Genomic DNA, 21,380 nt, shown 5'->3' on the forward strand with positions numbered 1-21,380 from the left:
TAGCTCTCTCTTTCAGTGTCTCTGGGTTTGACAGTTCATTCCACTATGGGAGACTAAAAAGTCAGAACAACTAAAATCCTGGAAGAAGAGGTTGTCTCTCAGGTGGACTAGAGCCATGATTGAGGGATCTTGAACAGAACATCAATTGCGGCTGATCCACTGATCTAATGTGACAACCTGGACTCAATGGATGCAAACAGTTTCTCATGAGGCCTCAATCAATACAATTGATCCATTGATTGAATGAGACAAGCCAGACCCAGTGGGTGCAAGCGGTTTACTTAACCCTGGGCTCCTACCATTTGGAACCAGCTCCCACTTGTGCTTCACTTGTCTGCTGTCTTTCATGCAAAGTTTCATAATGTGTCATTAACCATTGTCTCTCTTGTCGTCTGTGATCTGTCTTGATCTTGATCCACCTGCTTAAGTGGACCATTACTGAGTTGATACAAGAAATATAGGTCTGTCCTATCTCTCTCTCTCTATCCCCTCACCCCAGCTGGAATAGCAGAAAGCCGCCACCTCTGAGTCTGGTTCTGCAAAGGTTTCTTCTTTTTTAAAGGGCGTTTTTTTCTTTCCACAGTCGCCTATGCTTGCTCATGTGGATCTGTTGGGTTTTCTCTGTAAAAGTGTCTAGAAATGACTATGTTGTGATTGGCACTATTTAGATAAAGCTGAATTGAAAGCTGAATTTGGAGTAATTTGTGCTCATTCTGGAGCAGGGGGCCTTTAATCTGAGACGCACTGTCAGAGACCATCGGTCTGCCTGACAACACCTGAGCTGTAAACACCAATATGATGTCCAAACACGACCCGACAAAAAGGGAATCAGAACACATTGACATGTCACAGAAAACCTAGAATTTATTCATTTTCAGTCAAATTTTGACATAGTAAAACAACGCTTTAGAAAAGACGTGACTTCAGTTGACTGAAGGTTGAGGAGACACAAGGGGAGACGTATTGCTGTGTGGCTGACTTTTTCTTTTTCCCATTTACAACAGATAAATAATAACATACCAAACTTAGGCATATATTTACACATCGACAATATTACAATAGTAGAAAGCCTTCCACATGTCCTCTCTCACATTGTGAACTCTGTTTTTTTTCATCATGCAAACCGTTTTTAAACATTAATTTAAAAAACAAAGGAGAAAAAAAAGCCCATCAGCAACTTAACTTCACATCATCCTGACACTGAACAACTAAAGAGTGACTCCAGCCTCCTGGTGGTTCCTCCTCACTGCAGTAGACCACAGACACATCCTCCCACTGACGCTCCCTTCTGCTGCCATCTAGTGGTCACACCACCACACACATTCAGCTTTTCTCTTCTCAACTGTGGACTTCTACTATAGTTGCATCTCTGAACATGGCACAAAAAACATTTTGTCACCTCTGAAAATACATAAATAAACATTTTACAATAAATAAACATAACTATGCTGCTCTTTGAACACTATGTGCAGAGGCATGAATGTGCACGTGTGCATCCTGTATAAGTCAATAGAAAAAAGACTAAAACAAGGCTGTCGTTTGAAACTGAACATGAACAAGTTATGGCTCGTGATTTCTGAGCTTTAGCTGTCAATGGATCACTGATTTACGCTTCACTAAAATAATTGAAATAAAAGAGAATAAAAGAGAAAAACTCAACAATAAAATGTCTCATTTTGAAAATATTAAAAAGCTGCAACAGCATCAGTAAGACCAGGAGCAAATAGTTAACAATCAACACATTACAAACTACTATATTTCTTCTGTTTAAGTAATACTTTGTGCAAAAAAACTTCAGCATGTTTGAATATTACAGCCAACTGAGAGCTAATATTAAGTTTCAGCTTGAACTGAAGCAGAGCCTGCAAATCATTCAGGGACTTTGCAGATGCATGAAATGTGAAGATTCAGGTTTTTTTATGGCATTTATGAAGTACAAAGAAACACTGGGAGCAACAAAGAACGACTGGTTAATCCCACTTTATGGACATATTTCCATCTTATTTTTAAAAACTCTTGGCTCCTATTAAAATGCTTGTGGTGACATCTTCCATTGTAAAGCACTTTTCCCTTCAGGAATATATTTCTTTGAATGAATTTAATAGCTTGACCCGGACATGAATAGAAACATTCAATTGAACATGAAAACTGCATTTCTCCTCTTGATCTGTCTGCATCATAATTGTGATCGTAATGCTTGAAATATGACCACAGTCCCAGGCAGCAGTTCTCTCCTGGTGACTACAAAGTGATCATTTTATTAACAAGGCAGGCTGCTTCCTCACTGCTTTGAATAACAAGTATGTGTCATTCAGTGGTTTGAAGAAAATGTCACACAATTTAGGAATTGATTAGATTAACAAAGGATAATTATTTTTAAGAGGATTATAGCAGAAAAGATAAAGGATGAATGAATTAAAGTCCTTTGAGGCCATTTTCCCTTCAAAGAGGAATTTTGTGTTCTTGTGCTTCCATCATTGTTTAAACCCTGTCATGTTTCTCACAGTTTACATGAATAAACAGGCGTCTTCAGTCAGAGAATCAGTGTCAACATCGCCTCATAAACATGATTAGATGCATTCAACTTCCTATTTAAAGTCCTCTGTTGAAGTATTTGGAATTGACTCCAAAAAGTTTGATTTATGAGGAAAAAAGCTGCTTTTTGCTGCTCAGCCATCAAAATATCAGTCAGTAGTCAGATCAGCTTCACCTGATCGAGGACTGGACATCTGAGGCTCGTCTGAGCGAGAAATACAAGTCAGTGACAAAAAGAATCCTAAACAAAGTACATCTGTAGTGTTGCAACACTCAACGTGACATTTGGCACTGAAACATGTTTACAGTAGGTCCTTATTATATACAATGTAAAATCCACTCTCTTTTGACACCAAAGCATCAGAGAGATGAAAAAAATAAACAAAAACAAAAAAAAATAAATGAAAGAAATGAAGCAGGATTTTAAATTAAGCTGAGAATTGTTAATTGCTCGTTACTCACAATCAGGAAGCCTTCATGTTTCAAACGTCACAGCCTGTCCAGAAAGCTGGACACTACTCACTACTCAGGTTGCTCCTGTTCTCACTCATCAACGGTTTAAACTGAGAGTCATGGAGAATAGTCACAGAATTACAGGCTTGTAAAAATGTACCAGTGTTTCAGCATCGACTGCTGCTTCATAACCGGAGAAAAACTCCACATTAGAACTCACCATATCAGTCAGATGAAATCCTGTTTGACCACTGACAGGGGGGTTGTTCTGTTTTTCCCCACAGATCAAACTTTTCTCCAGATGCTTCTGTGGTGAAAGTATGAAGAAGATATCAAGTGTTCTGGAGTGTGACGAGGCCTTGACAGAAATAAACATTCCACCTGCTGAAGAGGCTCATAAATAACCAAAGACTGCTCACAAGAACAAAACATATTCATTCTAATAGATACTGTACAAACTAATTACAGCCTCCTCAAGGCAATTTGTCCACCTTGCTGCACAGGATCTGCTCCAGCAGGAAATTCGGAGTGTGTGTCGAGTGTTTCCATCCTTTAAGTCCAGGGTATAAACGTCTATGAAGAACAGGCTTTCTTCAGACCTCCTTCAGGTCCGTTTGGCGTCGCTGCTGGTCCTAAGATTCTACCACAGTGTGTGTTTGAGTGTCTCCCACGTCACACAGAGGTCCTTTTCCCACTACGAAGTGTCCACTGGGTTTGAGTTTTACTCGGTGGGTCGACATGTGAGTGTGTGTGTGTGTGTTCAGGCGCGCGGCTCCAGTTTGTGGGACAGCTCGAAAAGCGTCTGCTGATTGTCGATGATGTGCAGGTAGTGAACGCTCGCCCTCACCTCTGCACTGTCGACCCCGATCACCTCATTGCCTGAGAAAGAAGAGTTTCCTGGTCAGTCCAGCGTCCTGCTTTGGCCCCGACGTGTCAGGCTGTGACAGTAATGCTCTCCTGAAGGTCCTGAAGGACCGGACTCACCTGGTTGGTCGCTTTGGCAGTGGCGGATCATTCTCACGGTGTCTGCGATCATGTGCTGGTGGTTTAAGACAAAACACAGTTTCTATTCCTTCACACATATTTCTGCATTTTCATTAAAAATGTTTCAAAGTAACTCAGGTATGTCTTAAGGTTTTTCGGCAGCCGATCGTTAGTTTATTAAAGGATGCAGAATTGAGAAATGTCCTCCAGTGTTATACCGGAAGAGAAAAAAAAAAGGAAATTGTAGAATAAACTACCTAATTTGATACAGATTAAGAAATGAAAAAGCTTTAAAATAGGATATTCAAAACAAACAAATCACAGCTAGAAAACTAAATTTCAGTAAAACTCTGCTTTGAAAATGTTTCGCAGTCGTGTTTTCATGTCACATTTCTGAGTGACTCAACTCACCAGCTTCTCAAAGTTGACCAGGTTATCATGGAAGGTTTTATTGCCCTCGTGGATAAAAGTGATATCTATGAGCAGCAGAAACACACATCAAGGTTTTATTCAGTGTTTTTCTTTGTGTGTGAATGTTTGTGTGTTTGTGTTAAAAAGGGATACCTTTCAGGAGAAGCGGCATAAAAGGGATTTTGGGAGGTTTCATCCTCTTGAACGCTTCTCTGTAGGCTTTGTGGTTCAGAGATGGATCCTGGACAGAGGTGGAAAGCAGATAAATTAAAAAGAGAATTAGAAAATGAAGAGAAATTTAAAGATCTGAACCTCAAAAATCAGAGCAGGAAACTATTTCCATCATCAAAGCCTCACCGTGATGAGCTCCAACTCAGAAAACAGCTTCTTGAACTTCCCCGGACACTTCTGAGAAAGAAGATCTCTGATCAGAGCCACATTTAAAGTCTAGCGTCTGTGCTTAAAGAGATTAAATTCAGCGTCTTACTTACCTCCCATGTTTGGTTGAGTCTACTGACAGCAGCCGTGTTCAGACCCATGATGATGGCAAATGCAGAATTTAAATTTCTTTGAGCTTTACAGCTGTAAGGAAGAAAAGAGAAAAAGAAACCCAATGGAGCAATTTCGATTCAATAAGCTTTACCATATCTATAATTTCAACCTCTTTCATTTTTTGCTTTTATGCCATTTATTTATTAAAATTTTCCTCTATATATATCAGTTCTAACATTCCTGTTCTAATCTTCACGTTTCAGGCCGGGCCAAGCTGTGCCTGCTTGAATATCCTCACTGGAAGATAAACTGCAGCAAAATCCTACATCTGAAATTCACTTCTCTTCTCTGGAGAGCTGTGGTGTGTGTCTGTGAGCTTACTGAGCGGCGATCTTGATGAACTTCTTGAGCAGCTGCACTCTCTTGTTGAGCGACACACACATCAGCACCTCTGACATGACCCACTGCTGCACCTCGTTGCAGCGCTGCAGCAGAACGGAGAGCGCCGCCGTGTGGCCGGTCCCCGGAGCGCGGCTCAGAGTGTAGTACACCAGCTCCTGCTGCATGTTGACCGAGGAGACGGGGACTATGAAATACATGATGAAATACTCCAAACAACACCTGGACTCTTAGTTATTGCTGGGACGGCGGCGAGGTGTTTCTCCTTCAATACATCTGAATGTGAGCCAGCAGGGCAAATGGAGAAAATCACATCTGCATGACAGCGTAATGCAGAGTTGGTTTTTTTTATAATCTGTGCGATGTGGAAGCATTTTCATGAGAAACATTTCAGCTAATCTGTAAACTCAGTCTGTTCTCATGATCCAGCAAGTCCTGCAGAACATTTGCATCTTTAATGCTTTCGTTCCAGCGATCTCTGTCATGACTCATGAATATGAATTTATTATGAAAGTCTGCACGTGGGTGTGTGTGTGTGCGTGTGTGTACCTCGTGAATGGACTTAAAGAGGCTCCAGTCCAGGTGTGTGAGAGCAGCTGCCACATCCCAGGTGTTGATGCCCAAGAGGCGAACTGGCCTCCTGCTGAGCTCTGCACTGTCTGTTAGAGGAGGCTGCACAAGCAAACAGAAGAAACGCTGCAGAAAACATTGCTAACAATACATACAATGCACATTTGCTGCCAGCCTTTGTAGTTTAACAGTAATTATTGTGTATGAAGCACAGAAATGTGCGCTATTGTTGAGTTCTCAGGTATTTGACTATTTAAATTTGGCTTCAAAAACACAAGTGGACATTAGAAAATATTTTTCCTAATTGCTTTGAGTACATTTTATCATCTCTGTTTCTTGCTTTTATTGTAGTGAAAAAGTTGGATCAGAAATACATTTTAATATCTAGAAGCTACTCAGTGAAGAATGGGTCTCCTCTGTCCGGGGAGCATCGGACCATGAAACAGGTTATAAGGCAGCGAGAGTCACAGCAGACTGAAACTAAATGAATCACTTGATGGAAGCAGATTTCATCAAATGATTTATGTAGTCAGTGAAAGTTGTGCTGCAACAACAAATCAACCGAAACTTTAGGTTACTTACGTAACCCCGGTTCTCTGAGTAGCATGAGTGAGTGTCTCACATTGGGAACGCCTACAGCGTGACCTCATCAGAAGCTCCTATTGCACTCCGCCAGCCACCATTGGCTGGAGTCAAGCGCGTCAGTGTCAGGGAGGGTGGAGACCCTCCCCCTATAAATAGTCCTGACACTGCGCTTCCCGTCATTCTAAAGACACACACCTCTTCTCGCTACGAAGAGCAAGGAGGGTGGTCTGGTGAGACACTCACTCATGCTACTCAGAGAACCGGGGTTACGTAAGTAACCTAAAGTTCTCTTTCATAGCATTCGTTTCGTGTCTCACATTGGGAAAATCCTGACTCCCGGATTGCTGTGCAGATGTTACGAGGCAATGAGCACCCCGAATCCAACATCACTGGGGCTGCGCCAAATTAAGCACTGAATGCGCCAATGTCGGAGCCGTCACATCAAGCCTGTAAAATCTGGCGAAAGTATGTGAGGAAGCCCAGCTCGCAGCAGCGCAGATCTCCTCAACGGAGACCCCTCTGAAAAGTGCCCATGAAGTCGTGAGACCTCTGGTAGAATGCGCACGCAGGCCCTCGGGAGGCTGCAGTCCCTTGGCATTATAAGCCAAGGCAATAGCCCACACAATCCAATGAGAAAGCCGTTGCTTCGAGACCGGCCTCCCCAGTCGGCTCTTAGCCCAAGACACAAAAAGCTGGTCACTCTTCCGACAGCTTTTCGTCCTGTCTATGTAGACCCTTAAGGCTCGCACCGGGCACAACATGTGTAGCCGCTTCTGCTCATCGGAGGAGAATGGCGGTGGGTTGAAGGACAAGAGGTCAATCGGAGAACATGATCCCAACACCTTAGGCATGAATGCTGGGTTGGGCTGTAAAGTCACTCTTGCATTCCCTGAGGAGAACTTCGTGCACGCTTTGTGTACCGACAGAGCCTGAATCTCACCCACTCGTTTAGCCGAAGCAAGACACAGCAGTAAAGCCGTCTTCAAGGCCACGAATTTCAAATCCACCTGTTCCAGGGGTTCAAAAGGTGAGTCTGAGAGGGCATTAAGCACCAAGGGGAGGTCCCAGGATGGTGCCAGAGATCTGCACACCGGAAGTTTACGGCGTGCGCCCCTCATAAAACGGCAGATCAAAGGATGCTGACCTACTGTCTTCCCCTCGAAGCCAATATGACAAGCCGAAATTGCTGCCAGATAGACCTTTATGGTGGAGAAAGCTCTTCCTTTATCCACCATGTCTTGTAAGAAAGACAAGATCCCAGTCACAGAACACTGGAAGGGAACCTGATGCGAGTCTGAGCACCATTTTTCAAAAACCGACCACTTTCTCCCATAAAGGGTCCTCGTTGACGGGGCCCTAGCACTCTGAATGGTCTCAATCACATTCAGGGGAAGGCCCACAGTCCTCAGATTAAACCACTCACAGGCCAAGTCCACAGAGCCAGCCTGTCCGGGTGAGGATGAAATATTTCTCCGCGCCCCTGAGACAACAGGTCCCTCCGGGTTGGCAGGGGCCAAGGCTCCTGATACAGGAGCTGAGTTATCTCCGCCAGCCAGTGCTTTGCTGGCCAGTAAGGCGCTATGAGAATCATCGTAAAGCCCTCCTCCTTCACTCTGACTAGGGTAGGAGAAATCAGAGGTATCGGGGGGAATGCATACAGGAGAGTGCGAGGCCACTGGTGAGCCAGTGCGTCCACCCCCAGAGGTGCATTCTGGTCGTGAAGCGAGAAAAACAGGGGACAGTGAGTGTTCTCTGACGTTGCAAAGAGATCCACTGATGGTCGCCCGTAACGCTCCCAAATCAGGCTCACCACATCTGGGTGAAGCCTCCATTCTGCATAAAGGGGGTTTCCCCTGGACAGGAGATCTGCTCCACAGTTCAGAATCCCCGGCACATGAGTAGCTTTCACGGACAGGAAGTGTCTGCTGCTCCAGACAATCAGTCTGTGTGCCAGCATGTGTAACTGCAACGACCTCAGGCCGCCCTGTCTGTTGATGTAGGCCACCACCGTGGTGCTGTCCGTCCTGACTAACACATGATGTCCCCTCATGAGAGGAAGGAAGTGTTTCAGGGACAGTTGAACAGCCATCAACTCCAGATAATTTATGTGGAATGAGCGCATGTGAGGAGCCCATGTCCCATTCACCGCTCTCCCTTCGAACACGCCACCCCAGCCCACTAGGGAGGCGTCTGTCGTGACCACTTTCCGGCACGTAATAACTCCCATTGGCACTCCCTGAGTGAGGAAGTTTGTGCTTCTCCATGGGACTAAGGCCGCTGTGCATGCCACAGTGACTCGCACCCTGCGTGCGCCATGACGGCGTGGGTCCAGCTTGCGAGAAGCCACCCAACGCTGCATTCCCTTCATATATAGGCGTCCCATTGGCACCACCACCAGGGCTGAGGCCATCAGTCCCAACAGACGCTGGCAAAGCCTGAGAGACACAAATTTTCCCCTTTGAAAAAGGGATAAACAGTCTCTTAGCACCTGTAGCCTTTCTCCAGTCAGTCTCACTCTGGCCTGAGCTGAGTCTATTAACAGGCCTATGAAAGTGATTTTCTGACAAGGAAGAAAAACACTCTTTTCCAGGTTCAAATTGAAGCCTAGATTCAACAGGTGTGCCGTGAGTTGCCTTGTGTGATCTGCTGCCTCCTGGTGGGAGGATGCCGCAATGAGCCAGTCGTCGATGTACGTTGCGACGCGGAGACCCCGCCCCCTCAAGGGTCCCACCGCCGCCTCCGTACACTTCACGAACACTCTCGGGCTCAATGACAGACCAAATGGGAGGACTAGATATTCGTAACTTGTCCCCTGAAAGGCGAACCGAAGATATTTTCGGTGTGGTGGGTATATTGGGATGTGAAAATAGGCGTCCTTGAGGTCGATTGAGGTGAACCAATCGCCTGGTCGCAGAAAACGCAGCAGGGAGGCGTGCGTTAACATCCTGAATTTGTATTTCCTGAGGTGACTGTTTAGATCTCTGAGATCTAAAATTGCACGTTTGCCGCCACCTCCCTTCTTGGGAACCAGGAAATATCTTGAATAAAACCCACTCTGGCAGTGTTCGGGAGAAATAATTCTTATAGCTCTTTATTCTAGCAGAGCAGAAATCTCTTCCTGCAGAAAACGAGCGGCGTCGCCGTGAGCTTGTGACTGAATTACTCCCCTGAATTGCGGAGGTGTTACAGCAAACTGGAGCCGGTATCCCCTGCTCAGTGTCCTGATAACCCACTCCGAGTCTGTGCACTCTGACCAGCCTGCTATTTTCAGTGACAGCGGGCTGACAGGCCAATCTGTCATGCATGGAGTACCGGCGCCCTCTAGCGGCATCGCCGCGCGGAGCTGCTTGTTCGGTACTGCGCATGCGCGAGCCGAGACTTGCGCCACAGGCTCGTCTGTGCCGGAGACAGGAATCACTCCCTCCGGGACATGACAGGTTTTTTTTTTCAACACAGTTTTTGTTTTGTTTTTCATTTTTTGTAACTGCGCCCTCGGCAACGTGCCTGGATGCGACAGTTGAAACATGTTTAATGTTGGACAACATTGAGAAGCGCTTGTGAGACGTGTTTGTGGACCGCTGGGGGATTCCACCTGCTGGACACTGTCTCTGCTCCTCTTTATGGGGCGCTGAGCCGGGTCAAACATCCCGACATCCAGACGCCAAACGGAACCGAGCTTTGTGAACCTGCTCGTGAACGCTGCTGCCGGCGGAGCGAGCGGGGCCGGAGAGGGGGGCCGGGCCACATCGCTCCCGACTTCTGGGGAGGCTAGGCCAGCCGCTTCTTCCTCCTCACCACCTGAGTGGAGGTGGAGGGAGGCTGATCAGGCTGAGATCCCTCCCGTGTGGAAGCCTTCCTCTGCCACGGGCCTCTCGGAGGCTGCGCTCCCGGCGGGGCCTGGGGTGCAGGCTGAGGCTTCGGCACCCTGGGGACCTTGAAAGCGGGTGGTGGTGGCCGAGCCGCTGCCTTGGCATAGGATTGGCGGGGAGCTGGAGGCGTGGAGGACGGCGCCCTCCTCGGCAAACACAGCTTCAGGGCTTCATCCTCCCGCTTTTTCTCCTCACACCTCTTCTGCATGGAGGCTACTGCCGAGCCGAAGAGACCCTGCGGCGAAATAGGAGTATCGAGGAGATCCTCCTTCTCCTTCGTCGTCAGGGTGGTGAGGTTTAGCCAGCGCGCCCGCTCCTGCAGAACCATCAGCCCCATCGCTCTGCCCTGTGCCTGGATCGCCACCTTCTGCAGGTGGAGGCAGTGGTCGGTGATGATGCACATCTCCTCCCACAGTGTCGGGTCTGGCGCGGCTGTCATCTCCTCCTCCAGCTCCGCTTGGTAAGCCATCAGGAGGGAGGTTGCGTTAACAGCCCGGGCTGTCAGTGCCGCCGCTCTGTACGCCTTCTCCGTGAGGCTGGACTGGAAGCGGTCTGCACTGTTTGGGAGTGTGCACCCCGGCGAGGACAGTGATGTTTTCGGGTGGAGATGAGCCGCCACCACGGGCTCCACCGGAGGGATGTTACGGAGACCGTGATTCTCCATCCCCTCGCAGTCGAGCACGGAGCTGCCTGCCACGGGGTGTTTCTCCCTGTATGGCTTGTCGCGCCACGAGACAGTGAATTCATCCAGCAGCTCTGGAAAAATCGGCAGCAGCTGCTTGCCTGATCTTTTCACCTTCGGCAACCTTTTCCCATCAAAATGGGAGCGCGTCACGTCAGGCTGCGTTTCAGGCCACTGGATGTGGAGCTTAACCGCGGCGCGTTTGCACACGTCCTGCAGGTCCAAGTCCATCACCGGGGAAGTGGAATCCCCGTCTCCTGCCGGAGCTGTCATCGTGGTTTGGGGTTTTGAAACCCGGCCCGACAGAGCCAGTGGAGAATCATCATCTTCCTCATCTGTCATGAGGAGATCCGATCCTCCGTCAGAGCCGCTGTCTGCCGCTTCAACGACGTAACCCAGCGGACCTGCCGTGAGGTTGGAGTCGTCAATGGGCAGCGGATCTATAAAGTCGAGCTGGTCCCCCCAGCTGGGTCCAGCCTCAGCTTCGGGGGCCACCTCCATGAGATCCGTCGGCTCTTGCCCTGCTGCGGTGGAAGCCATTACCGGGTCGCCACCGGACAAATTCGTTAAACGAGCCAGGCGGCGACGAAGCACTTTGAGGGAGAGGCGAACACAGTGGATGCACTCTTCCGCGGACTCAAAGGCGGCTTGGGCATGTTTCAAGCCGAGACACACGACACACATCGGGTGAGTGTCCCAGCTCGATATTTTATTACCGCAGGGGCAGGCTTGCGCCTTTGGTTTAGCCTCGGCTTCCGTGGCGGCTAAGGCGTTAGCCATGCTCACCTGCAGCTGCAAAGCTGTGAAGCGGGCTATGCTGCACCGGCTAACGCTAACCTGGCTAGGCTAGTGGGTAGCGGGAGCAAGGTGGAAGTGTTGCGACTTCCAGGGGCTTATAGCGGGAGTATTGCTACTCTTCCTCAGTGTTAGCTGGTAAAGCTAATGCCCCTGAGTATTGCTACTCGGGAGTGTTGCCACTCGGTTGTTTCTGCCGTTGAAAATATTGCTATTTTCGCCAGCGGCTCAGACTACTGTTTGGAGACAGGCTAGTCTGAGCAGTATCACTCGGCTTCTGTGTCAGGCCGAGAACCCAGCGCCCGGCGACCGAGTCTTTCGCTCGTTCTGTGGACGGTTAAGCTAGGTCCCGGTGAAACAGCTAGCGCAAGTGAGGAGGTACGGAACTTCTGCTCGTAGCGAGAAGAGGTTTTAGAATGACGGGAAGCGCAGTGTCAGGACTATTTATAGGGGGAGGGTCTCCACCCTCCCTGACACTGACGCGCTTGACTCCAGCCAATGGTGGCTGGCGGAGTGCAATAGGAGCTTCTGATGAGGTCACGCTGTAGGCGTTCCCAATGTGAGACACGAAACGAATGCTATGAAAGAGAACCGTTTAAATCAATTATTTAAAGTGTGGACAACAAAGTTAATTATCGATTCACTGCCTCCTGTGATTACTGACATCAGTTGTGTAACAGATCATATCATATGCAAGACTCTGCGTCAGTACTGAGTGTAAAACATGACACCAGAAGACTGAAATAAAATTAATCCTAAACCTAACCTTAACCATCTATTCTGTAAACTGCAGATTTAGTTTATGTCAATGATCATGAGAAACTCACTGAAAGGCTAAATGTAACAGGAAAGGAGATTTCCATACCAAGATCTCGTTGAGATCCCTGCGACAGGCCACCAGCTTCCCCTGTGGGGTCAGAGACTCTGAATACACACAGTCGCTGGGCTGCAGCACTCTCCGATCTGAGACAGACAGACGCAAACGATCAACAGGTTGAAGAGGAAAATAAATCCACTGCTACCTGCTCACAGAGGCAACCGCAACGATGACTGTTAGTTGAGATGCAAACTCAGTTCATCAACTACAGTTTCATTAAAGAGTGAATACCAACACGCCTGTCCTGACAATGTTTCATGCATGTGTTTTCTTCTTTCCTTTGTATTTTTCTTTACCTCCAGTTTGAGAGACCACAGCGAGCATCATGTCTTCTTCCGCTCTGTCCATCTTCAGACTCACAATCCGCAGAAGCTCGTGGGCCTCCAGTGAGGGGTGTGTGTGGACGCTCAGGTACGAGTCGGCGCTCACGTACACACAGCAAATAACTGGGGGGGGGGGGGGGGGGGGGGGGGGTGAAAACATGGTAAATAAGAAGTAAACAACAAACCCAGAAGAAAACAGAGACTTGAGTTCATTTCGTTAAGTATTCAGGCAGATGAAATCTCTGAGACACTGTATTTAACACATTTGCATGTGGACATGGAAATTAGACTTCACAGTCATTGTTCCTGATCGGGTACGGTTTGGCGCCGGGCATTGTGTTATGTAGTTTACATTGTGTGTGTTTGTTACTCACCCTCTCTCGTCTCTGTCTGTGGACTGCGGGGCTGCAAACAGTTCTCCTTCAGACTCAGCTGCTGATACATTTGTTTGCTCTGATAGAAAGAAAAACAGAAAAAAAACACATTAAAAAAAAGATAGCATAACACTGAATGGAGCCTAAAAGTGTTCAGACACACGTGTGTCGTTCATGTTGAAATCAAGCATCGACTTTTCAAGCTCAATGTTTATTCTTGTCAGAGATTTGTGATTTTCTGTTGAGATGCTAAAAAAGCTCCTGGGTTTATACATGACCAAGATGAGAAGAGTGTTTTTTTGTTAGAAAATGAAGACTTGACAGTGCCAGTCTGCTGTGTGTGAAAGAATGAAAAGCAACTGTTATTCTGCTTTGGACAATGAGGCTGTGTCTGGTGTAAAAATAACAAAAATGTGTTTCTGAGAGGACTCTCATAAATTTCTATGGATCAATACCTTTTGGTTTGGAGGGCAGTCGTCCACCGTGCTGCAAGATAAAACACACAGCATTGAGAAATGCTAACAAAATAAACAGCACAGGCAGAAACACGCTAACTGCATGTCGTCTCATGAGAATCCAAATGAAACACGGCGACATTTGTGCTTACTGTCTGCGGCGCAGAAGTTTCTGGAACTCCTTCAAGTCTTTCTCCAGAGTGGGGAACTCGTACAGGTCCTCTAAAACACACCTGTAGAGAGTCTGACACACCGAGACAAACACAATCAGCATCAACATCTGCCTGAAGACTTTTTATTTGAACCCACTGCAGAATGTTGTAAGTTACATTTAATATTTGGCAGGAATGACAGAGTGAGGAACATTTCACATGTGGGACTATACAAAGAGCCGCCCTGAAACCGTGTGATTCATTCACTTTGCATCCCCTGAATATTAATCAGCAGAGTCACTCGCTCATTGTGTTTGATGCACAGCTACAACGCAAAGCACAGACACTGCCAAATGCCTATCAAATACATGTGATTTTGTTGGTTATTTTATTAACACATTGGCAGACAAGGTATAACTTTAGGCTTTGGGACGAAGCTCCTCTTACAAATTTAAGCAGATATTTGACAAACTGACTTCATCTTCACACTTAATATTAATCTACCTCTAGCGTAACAATAAAATACATTACGTAACATGATTTTTGCATTCTTTGCTTCTCTTTTATAAGCGGCCGTCTGTCTTTAGTGATTCTGAGACAATCCTAAGTTATGCTCAGTAAGTCCATGACAACATAATAAATATCAGAGCAGTTCTGGTCTTAGTATTTAATGTGACTCGGCACACTCTGCTCTGCAGTGTCTGAATGTGATCATGTGTGTTGCAGTGAATTAGTAAGCATGACAAACTCAGGAGGTGATGATACTAATAAATATTAATCATGTGGCGGCCCCACGGCGCTGTGCAGAGGGTCTGTGCTGGTTGTGTGTCTTGCTGGTGTGGCAGGTCTCTGGCTGGCTGGAGCAGGAGGCTCATCAGGCAAGTGGCCTCAGCTTTATGGTCTTTTTTTGTGGTTTTCTTCGCAAAATCTTTTGGAAAATTCATCTATTTCCCCATTTCGTTATGTCACTGGAGTCAGGCCGTCGTAGCTGCACGCATGCACACACCTCTGCACGTCGTCCTTATCGCTGCCATTGACCCACCATAGCCTCTAATCCCAATTCCTCGCTCGCTCCTCTGTTACTAGGCAACTATCACCTGGGTTACGCACTCCGTATGAGATTATACCCATGCCAACACTACCACTTCGGTTTCCATGGCAACCCAGCACCGAGCAATGGAGCTGTCAGGTTACGGAGGGACGAGTGATTGGTGAGTGTGTGGACTTGTACGCGTGTGATTGTGTCGTGTGTGTGTGTTTAGATGTGTGTGTCTTTGGGAGTCACCGCTGGCGCAGACATCCCGAGTGGAAATAGCAGGAACACAGCGAGACAAGCGGTGCAGCTGTGCAATTTGTACGTGTGTGTTTAACATATTAATGCACTGCACAGAAACCCACACACATTTGGATTTAGACCTCACAAGATCACATGGATTTTTTTTGTTTTTTAATCAGGAAGAGGCAATTAAATCTTCATCAAGGTTTGCCCGATATGAAAAATCTAAACTGCAATTCAGTTTGAAGCAAGATCCAATCCTAGAAAGCACTAAAAAGGTGCTGGAGCACACACTTGATGTGTAGCAAGCAGAACTTCAGGAAGGACAACCCCATTTATAAACAACACAGAGACTCAAATGAAGACGAATGAGGCTGTGGCGGCTCTCAGTGAGATGTGAAAGGACAAAATCCGCTGCAGCTTTACCTTCATGAAGCTCCGGACGTGCTCCTCTTCTTTGAGGAAGTCTTTATAAAGTCTGCTCCAGTGAGACACCAGCTGCAGAACCTTACGCTTCCTGAAGAGGGCGTCTTTGCCCTCCTCCTGGCCCCTGCAGCGGGCACTGCTATAGGTGACCACCAGTCAAGGAGACAACAAAGAGGTGTGTGTTTGTGTCTGTGTGTGTGTGTGTGTGTGTGTGTCAGTAAGGATATTGTCCCAGCAGGGCTTGGCAGAGGTCGTTTGTGGACATGAACACCAGGTAGGTCAACAAGAAGTCATCAAGCAGCATTTCTGAAACAAAGAGAGCACATTGTCGTCACGTCACCGGGAAATAAGACTCTTTGTGACTGTTCAGCACCAGAAACTGACAAATAGTACACTTTCACCGCTTCATTCATCTCGGAGTATGATGACAGAATTACAGAAACACGTGAAATACTTGATTGGCCTGTTCCTGCAGAACGTGACACATACATGCTGTTAATAATTAAAGTAGATGCAAACTGAGTGACTCTGGTAAAAAAAGAAAAACAAACACTAAAAGAATATTGTCCTGTGATGACGTGACCTGCACAATACTGCAGATTAACACTCGTATATCTGGATCATATTATTGGTCTTGGTAACTGCATCATAGATGTAGTTTCCAGAATAATGATCTGTACCGCTCCAAAACATTAATGCCTTCTACCTCAGTGGGCAAAGAATCAAACCAACAGTAATGGAAGCAAATAACTGCTATAAGAGGTAAACAAACTATGAAAAACTGGCAAAATGCTTGAGTGAACTAATCAAACTTTTTTTAGTACGTTTTTTTTTTAAACATACATTAAGTAATAGGACAATAGCGATAGAGGTTAATTTAATGCAACCAATGTTTAACAGATACTCAGTCAGAAATTAATCCAAATGGTGAAAATGTAGGATTGTGGTTCTGATGATACATTGAAATTAAACACGGGATTTAAAGCACTGAAACATCCTGAGATCAGGTTTTGGGGGTATTCTTTCAATGACTGCCCTATAAAGTAATTAATTTGTTATTTAAATCAACTCTCAATTCAAACTTTCATCTCAGGACAATCATGTATATTTACTGGGATGCCTTCATCATTTCTGACATTGTTTTAAGCGAAAACAGGAGGCTGATTTCAGTGAACAAGGCTCCAAAATCCCTCTGTACACCACAAGATTTAAAACAAACTGTGCACAAGCAAACTGAGGAGCTACATTATTACAAGGATGAGTGGAAATTTGTAAGATTTGTTGCTCCGTTTTCTCACATTTATAACTATTGCCAAATGAATTTATCAAAGTAGAGCAAGCAAAGCGAAACTGTGTGTGTGTGTGTGTGTGTGTGTGTGTGTGTGTGTGTGTGTGTGTGTGTGTGTGTGTGTGTGTGTGTGTGCGTGTGTGTGTGTGTGTGTGTGTGTGTGTAAAAACTCAGCAGGTGATCAATGGTAAGAACCAAATATCTGCAGCCTCAGGCCCAAGAGGCAGATGGGTAATGAGCCAAGCGAGTGTGTGTGTGTGTGTGTGTGTGTGTGTGTGTGTGTGTGTGTGTGTGTGTGTCTGTGTGTGTGTGTGTGTGTGTGCCCCATGTCAAACAGCATCCCTGGGAAAATGTGTGACCCAAATATGGCTCGGTTAGACAGAGAGCAAAGTAATCAATTATAGAAGACTGAGCATGGGCCGCGGCATTAATATTTGATCAACTGTCTTCTCTTTAAAAATAAAAACACAACTTTCTCCAGAAATATTTTTAGGCAGGTCTGACGGAGCTTATCACTTTTTCAAAACCCTTTCTGACTTTCTTTCCCATCACTTCCTTTTTCCTGAGCCCTTTTCTCTTTGCTATGGCAGCAGAGCTCTTTCTTGACCAGCTATCAGGTTTTTCTCCCCCCGCCCCCTGCTTTCCATTTCCTTTCCTCACTCTCTCCATCCAAAACTACCCCCCCCACCCCACTTCCCTTCTCCCCCGTTTTTCATTTTCTCCTTCTTGCCGATTACATTTCCCCCCGCCACTTCACTCCTCCTACGCTCACTCTTTCTCAGCTCCCTCTGATGATAAATATCCATTTTCATCTTCAACATATGCCCTCTGCGTTTGCCCGCTGGCACACACAAAGTCAAACACATACACTCCTAGACACCGCGGCACGCACACGTCCAAACACACACACACACAGTACCCTGATGAATAACTCATTCGGTTCTGACCTTGGGGACTTTATCTCCAGCGAGAGGGGAAAAAGAGAGAAAATGCATGTGTGCTGAACTAATCGCAGTAATCTGCTGCTGTGTTTTTTGTTGTGTGTGTGAGTGTGTGTGTGTTTTTATGTGTATGTGGAGAGGGCTGGTTGGGGTAATCACTCTCTCTCTCTCTATGGAAGCGTGTTCGAGCCTGTTCAACATGCTGCACAGCTAAGCCCCCTGAAACGGTGCAGCGATGCTCAGCAGCATCCCAGAGGGCCGACACACACACACACACACGCTCACAAATACACACAGATAGAGTCATATACGAGCACAATGAAGCCACGCCACAGACACACACACACACACACACACACACACACACACACACACAGCCAAACATGCACATAAACTCTGCATCCCTATTTCTGCCGCTCCCTCTGTTCCCACTTTTAAAAAAGAGCCTGCCTTTTCTGTTTTCAGAGAATAAAATTCAGGCGGGCATCCTCCACAAAGGCCATCTCAGTTCTCTCTCCCTCCTTCTCCCACATTTGTCTCTCTCTCTCTCTTTCTTCATTGGCTTGCTGCAGTTCAGTGAGATGGCTCCCTGTGGACTGCTGGGAACTGGTAGTGCTGAGGAGTTGATGCATAAAGGCGCCTTGTCTCCAAACGACACTAAAGGCAAGAGGAGGGCCGTTCGAATCCAGGTTGAGACCCACATGTGCAATGTCTAATAAAAACATTACCATAATGGACTCTGGCTTCACAGCGATAGCCGGATTTAATTAAAAGAATTAGAAGTTGAGATCTATTGGATAGGAAAAGTAATTGGCTTGTATTTTTACCAACCTGAATTTCTCCTCTCTCGTGGTTTTTTTCCAAGATAAGCACTAAAATGACCACAGAACATCGTCTCTCTAGAAGTCTGCAGTCACCACAGATACAATTAAACAATGAATGAATTAATAAAAGGAGCTGGAATTAGTTAACAGCCATCATGATATTGAAAAAATGATTAATCTGTGTTCCCCCTCGGGTTGTGGACTCGTGTAAACTGGTTAATTCTAAACGCACCTCCCTTTTATTGTTGTTTTAAATTCTGCTGCCTTCATCGTTTTCTCCGAAGCTCCCTGTACTGCAATAAAACAAGCAACAAAACGACCCCCATGGTGAAGCAGCACAGTCATACCTTCACTTCTATCCGAGGAACACAGAAACTATAACGTCAAGGGGGTGGGGGGGTGTTGTGAAAATGAGACATGACAGTTAACAGTCCGCTGAAATTGTTTGCTGTGGAAAATGCCTCCGGCATCCAGAAGCGGGTATTTCACAAACTCATTAGAGCGTTTAACCTCTGGAACGTTCTTCACATTTGGCGGCAATGACACGGCGGGGCGAGCGCACGTTCACACCTGCATGTGTTGCCGGGGTTTTACTCACGCAGGCACAAAAAACACCACCGGTGGGAAGTGCCTAACCCTCCCGGGTTTCACCCCGCTGCGGGGCAAATAAAACAAACAGAAAGGTCCAAGACGGGGTGTGTTGGAACTTGTTGTGCAGAACCAAGAAAGACATTCCTCTGAGAGGAGGTGCGTTGCTTGATTTTACAAATCCCACAAGTCATTTCAGCTGCTTCGTGACTCACTTCAAAATAAACAAAATTGTTTTAATCGCTAAAATTCCTGTCCATATTTTGTATTCTTTGAATATCCTACGGAGAAAGTCGCATTGTTTGTATATGTACCTTCACAAAGATGCATGCCAAAGACGTGTGTGTGTGTGCGTGTGTGTTCAGATTTACCGCTCTCCCTGCTCTCTGGTGCCCCTCTTTGGTCATCCAGCCTCAGGTCACTTAGCAGATGCTCCAAGATCTTCAGCGGCGTCCCCGACACCACCACGTATCTGTAGGGAGAAGAGTGAGAGGAGTCTTCCTCAGTACAGCTGGAGTACAGACTCCCAGTCCTCCATCGTCCCTCGCTCCCTTCCTCCACGTCGTCGTCATCAATGTAGCGAAAATAGGGAACGTCGAAAGTGCAGATGTCTGAAGTGCTGCCGTTGTCGTCATGATTGCTGGTGTCATCGCTGTCGTCGTCGTCGTCATCTCCATCTAAATCCTCCTCTGCCTCTGCGAGAGTAGCGAGCTCAGAGGTCATCCTCATAACTGAGAAGTAAAGAGTGATCAGCCGTCCTCTGAGCCGTGCAGAGCGGCGAGGGGCGCTCCTCCACGGGGTGAAGCCGTCTCGCCGTCTACTCCTGTCGGCTAAGAGCTCCACAGATTAAAACCTCTCCCTGACAGCTCTTAGTAGCTCTGGGAGGGAACTGATTGCTACTGAAGATGGTGAAAATTGTATACACACACACACACACACACACACACGCAGAGACACACATACACACACCCACTTAACCTGCCTGTCACCGACACTCCCTGCCTTCGGTCTTTGCACAAACTGACTCGGATAGTCACAAATACGGACGCTCCGGAAGAAATTGCACAGGAGAAAACACAAACGACAACAACATGTAGAATCCCTCAGATATACCGATGTGTAAAAAGAAACAAAGCTGCAATAGACGGAACTTTATTGCCTTTCCGCTGAAAACAAAAAGCCATTCTCTTCTTACTGCGCTCTGCCAGAAGCTAAAGCATACATTATCTTAGACACACACACACACGCGCAGACGCACACACACAGCTCACAATACAGCTGATATTTTGCACGCACACGTAAAAGTTGTGTGAAGCACCTTCAGACACCAATGTGAAAAAAAAATGGAGGGAGGAACATTGTGATTGTTAGTTTTGGAAGGCCCTCATTATGTAAGAGCAGCGACTGACCTCTTGTCACAGTCCTCCTCTCTGGAGCCGCCCCCAGACGAGGTGGGCGAGGGGCGGTCCGATGGCGACGTCACCGAGGACGTCACTCTCTGCAACACCAACACGTCCCGTCCTCGCTCCTTCAGGCAGACCCTCCCCACCGCCTCCTGGAGAAGAGAAGAAGCAGGACCGAGAAAAGGAAACATCAGAAAGTGAAGCAGGAACCGTCGGGAGAAGGAGTGGCGTGTTCAACATTTCAGCTGGAACAGAAAATGAAAGCAAATGCGGGGTATCATGTAACTACTTCAGTTCATATTTATGCGTCGGTTTCCTCTGGATTTGTACATTGTCATGCTTTCTGGTGTTCATACAAGCCTTATGAAGCCACCGATGCTGAACAGTGGAGGTAAAAGAGATTCCTTTTATGGACTCTGGTAAATCTGACTCACTCAGTAACGTGATCCGGTTCACTTGAGTCATTTGAGCCCCGCCCAGCTCTAATGCCCAGTGTCCATACCTGGAAACCCTTCTGTCTCCGTCTTTTAAATAGTTTAACAGCAACATATAAGACGTTTCAATCAAGGTATTTTACTTTTTTATGTCTCCAAAATGTGAACAGAAAACAGGATAGCAACCTGCCTGGCTATTAAAAAGGCAATTTAGCGAGGCAGAGGAATCATGCATACATCGCGT

At 46.6% G+C, this 21,380-nt stretch overlaps 2 protein-coding genes across 2 annotated transcripts in view; both read right to left on the reverse strand.

The window, feature by feature from the left end:
- Positions 1 to 838: 838 nt before the first annotated feature.
- LOC115408979 (rap guanine nucleotide exchange factor 5-like) overlaps positions 839 to 21,380 on the reverse strand; it is a 56,348-nt gene continuing 35,806 nt past the window's right edge. The window contains exons 10-26 of the mRNA XM_030119925.1: positions 20,709 to 20,854; positions 19,671 to 19,771; positions 15,886 to 15,964; positions 15,659 to 15,803; positions 13,957 to 14,048; positions 13,805 to 13,835; positions 13,350 to 13,428; positions 12,949 to 13,098; positions 12,641 to 12,738; positions 5,824 to 5,946; positions 5,257 to 5,435; positions 4,875 to 4,965; positions 4,741 to 4,791; positions 4,537 to 4,624; positions 4,384 to 4,448; positions 3,973 to 4,027; positions 839 to 3,867 (exon numbers count right to left, since the gene is read on the reverse strand). Of these exons, the coding sequence (XP_029975785.1) occupies positions 3,749 to 3,867; positions 3,973 to 4,027; positions 4,384 to 4,448; positions 4,537 to 4,624; positions 4,741 to 4,791; positions 4,875 to 4,965; positions 5,257 to 5,435; positions 5,824 to 5,946; positions 12,641 to 12,738; positions 12,949 to 13,098; positions 13,350 to 13,428; positions 13,805 to 13,835; positions 13,957 to 14,048; positions 15,659 to 15,803; positions 15,886 to 15,964; positions 19,671 to 19,771; positions 20,709 to 20,854 (1,692 nt within the window). The 3' untranslated portion in view covers positions 839 to 3,748. The remainder of the gene's footprint in view (positions 3,868 to 3,972; positions 4,028 to 4,383; positions 4,449 to 4,536; positions 4,625 to 4,740; positions 4,792 to 4,874; positions 4,966 to 5,256; positions 5,436 to 5,823; positions 5,947 to 12,640; positions 12,739 to 12,948; positions 13,099 to 13,349; positions 13,429 to 13,804; positions 13,836 to 13,956; positions 14,049 to 15,658; positions 15,804 to 15,885; positions 15,965 to 19,670; positions 19,772 to 20,708; positions 20,855 to 21,380) is intronic.
- On the reverse strand, positions 5,984 to 9,837 carry LOC115408980 (uncharacterized). Its single transcript, XM_030119926.1, has 2 exons — positions 8,822 to 9,837; positions 5,984 to 8,372 (listed from the first exon to the last, which is right to left on the reverse strand). The coding sequence occupies exons 1-2, from the start codon at positions 9,371 to 9,373 to the stop codon at positions 6,816 to 6,818; spliced, it is 2,109 nt and encodes a 702-aa protein (XP_029975786.1). The 5' UTR covers positions 9,374 to 9,837; the 3' UTR covers positions 5,984 to 6,815.

The sequence above is a fragment of the Salarias fasciatus genome, chromosome 22 (assembly GCF_902148845.1).
Source record: "Salarias fasciatus chromosome 22, fSalaFa1.1, whole genome shotgun sequence".
Classification (NCBI taxonomy): Eukaryota; Metazoa; Chordata; class Actinopteri; order Blenniiformes; family Blenniidae; genus Salarias; species Salarias fasciatus.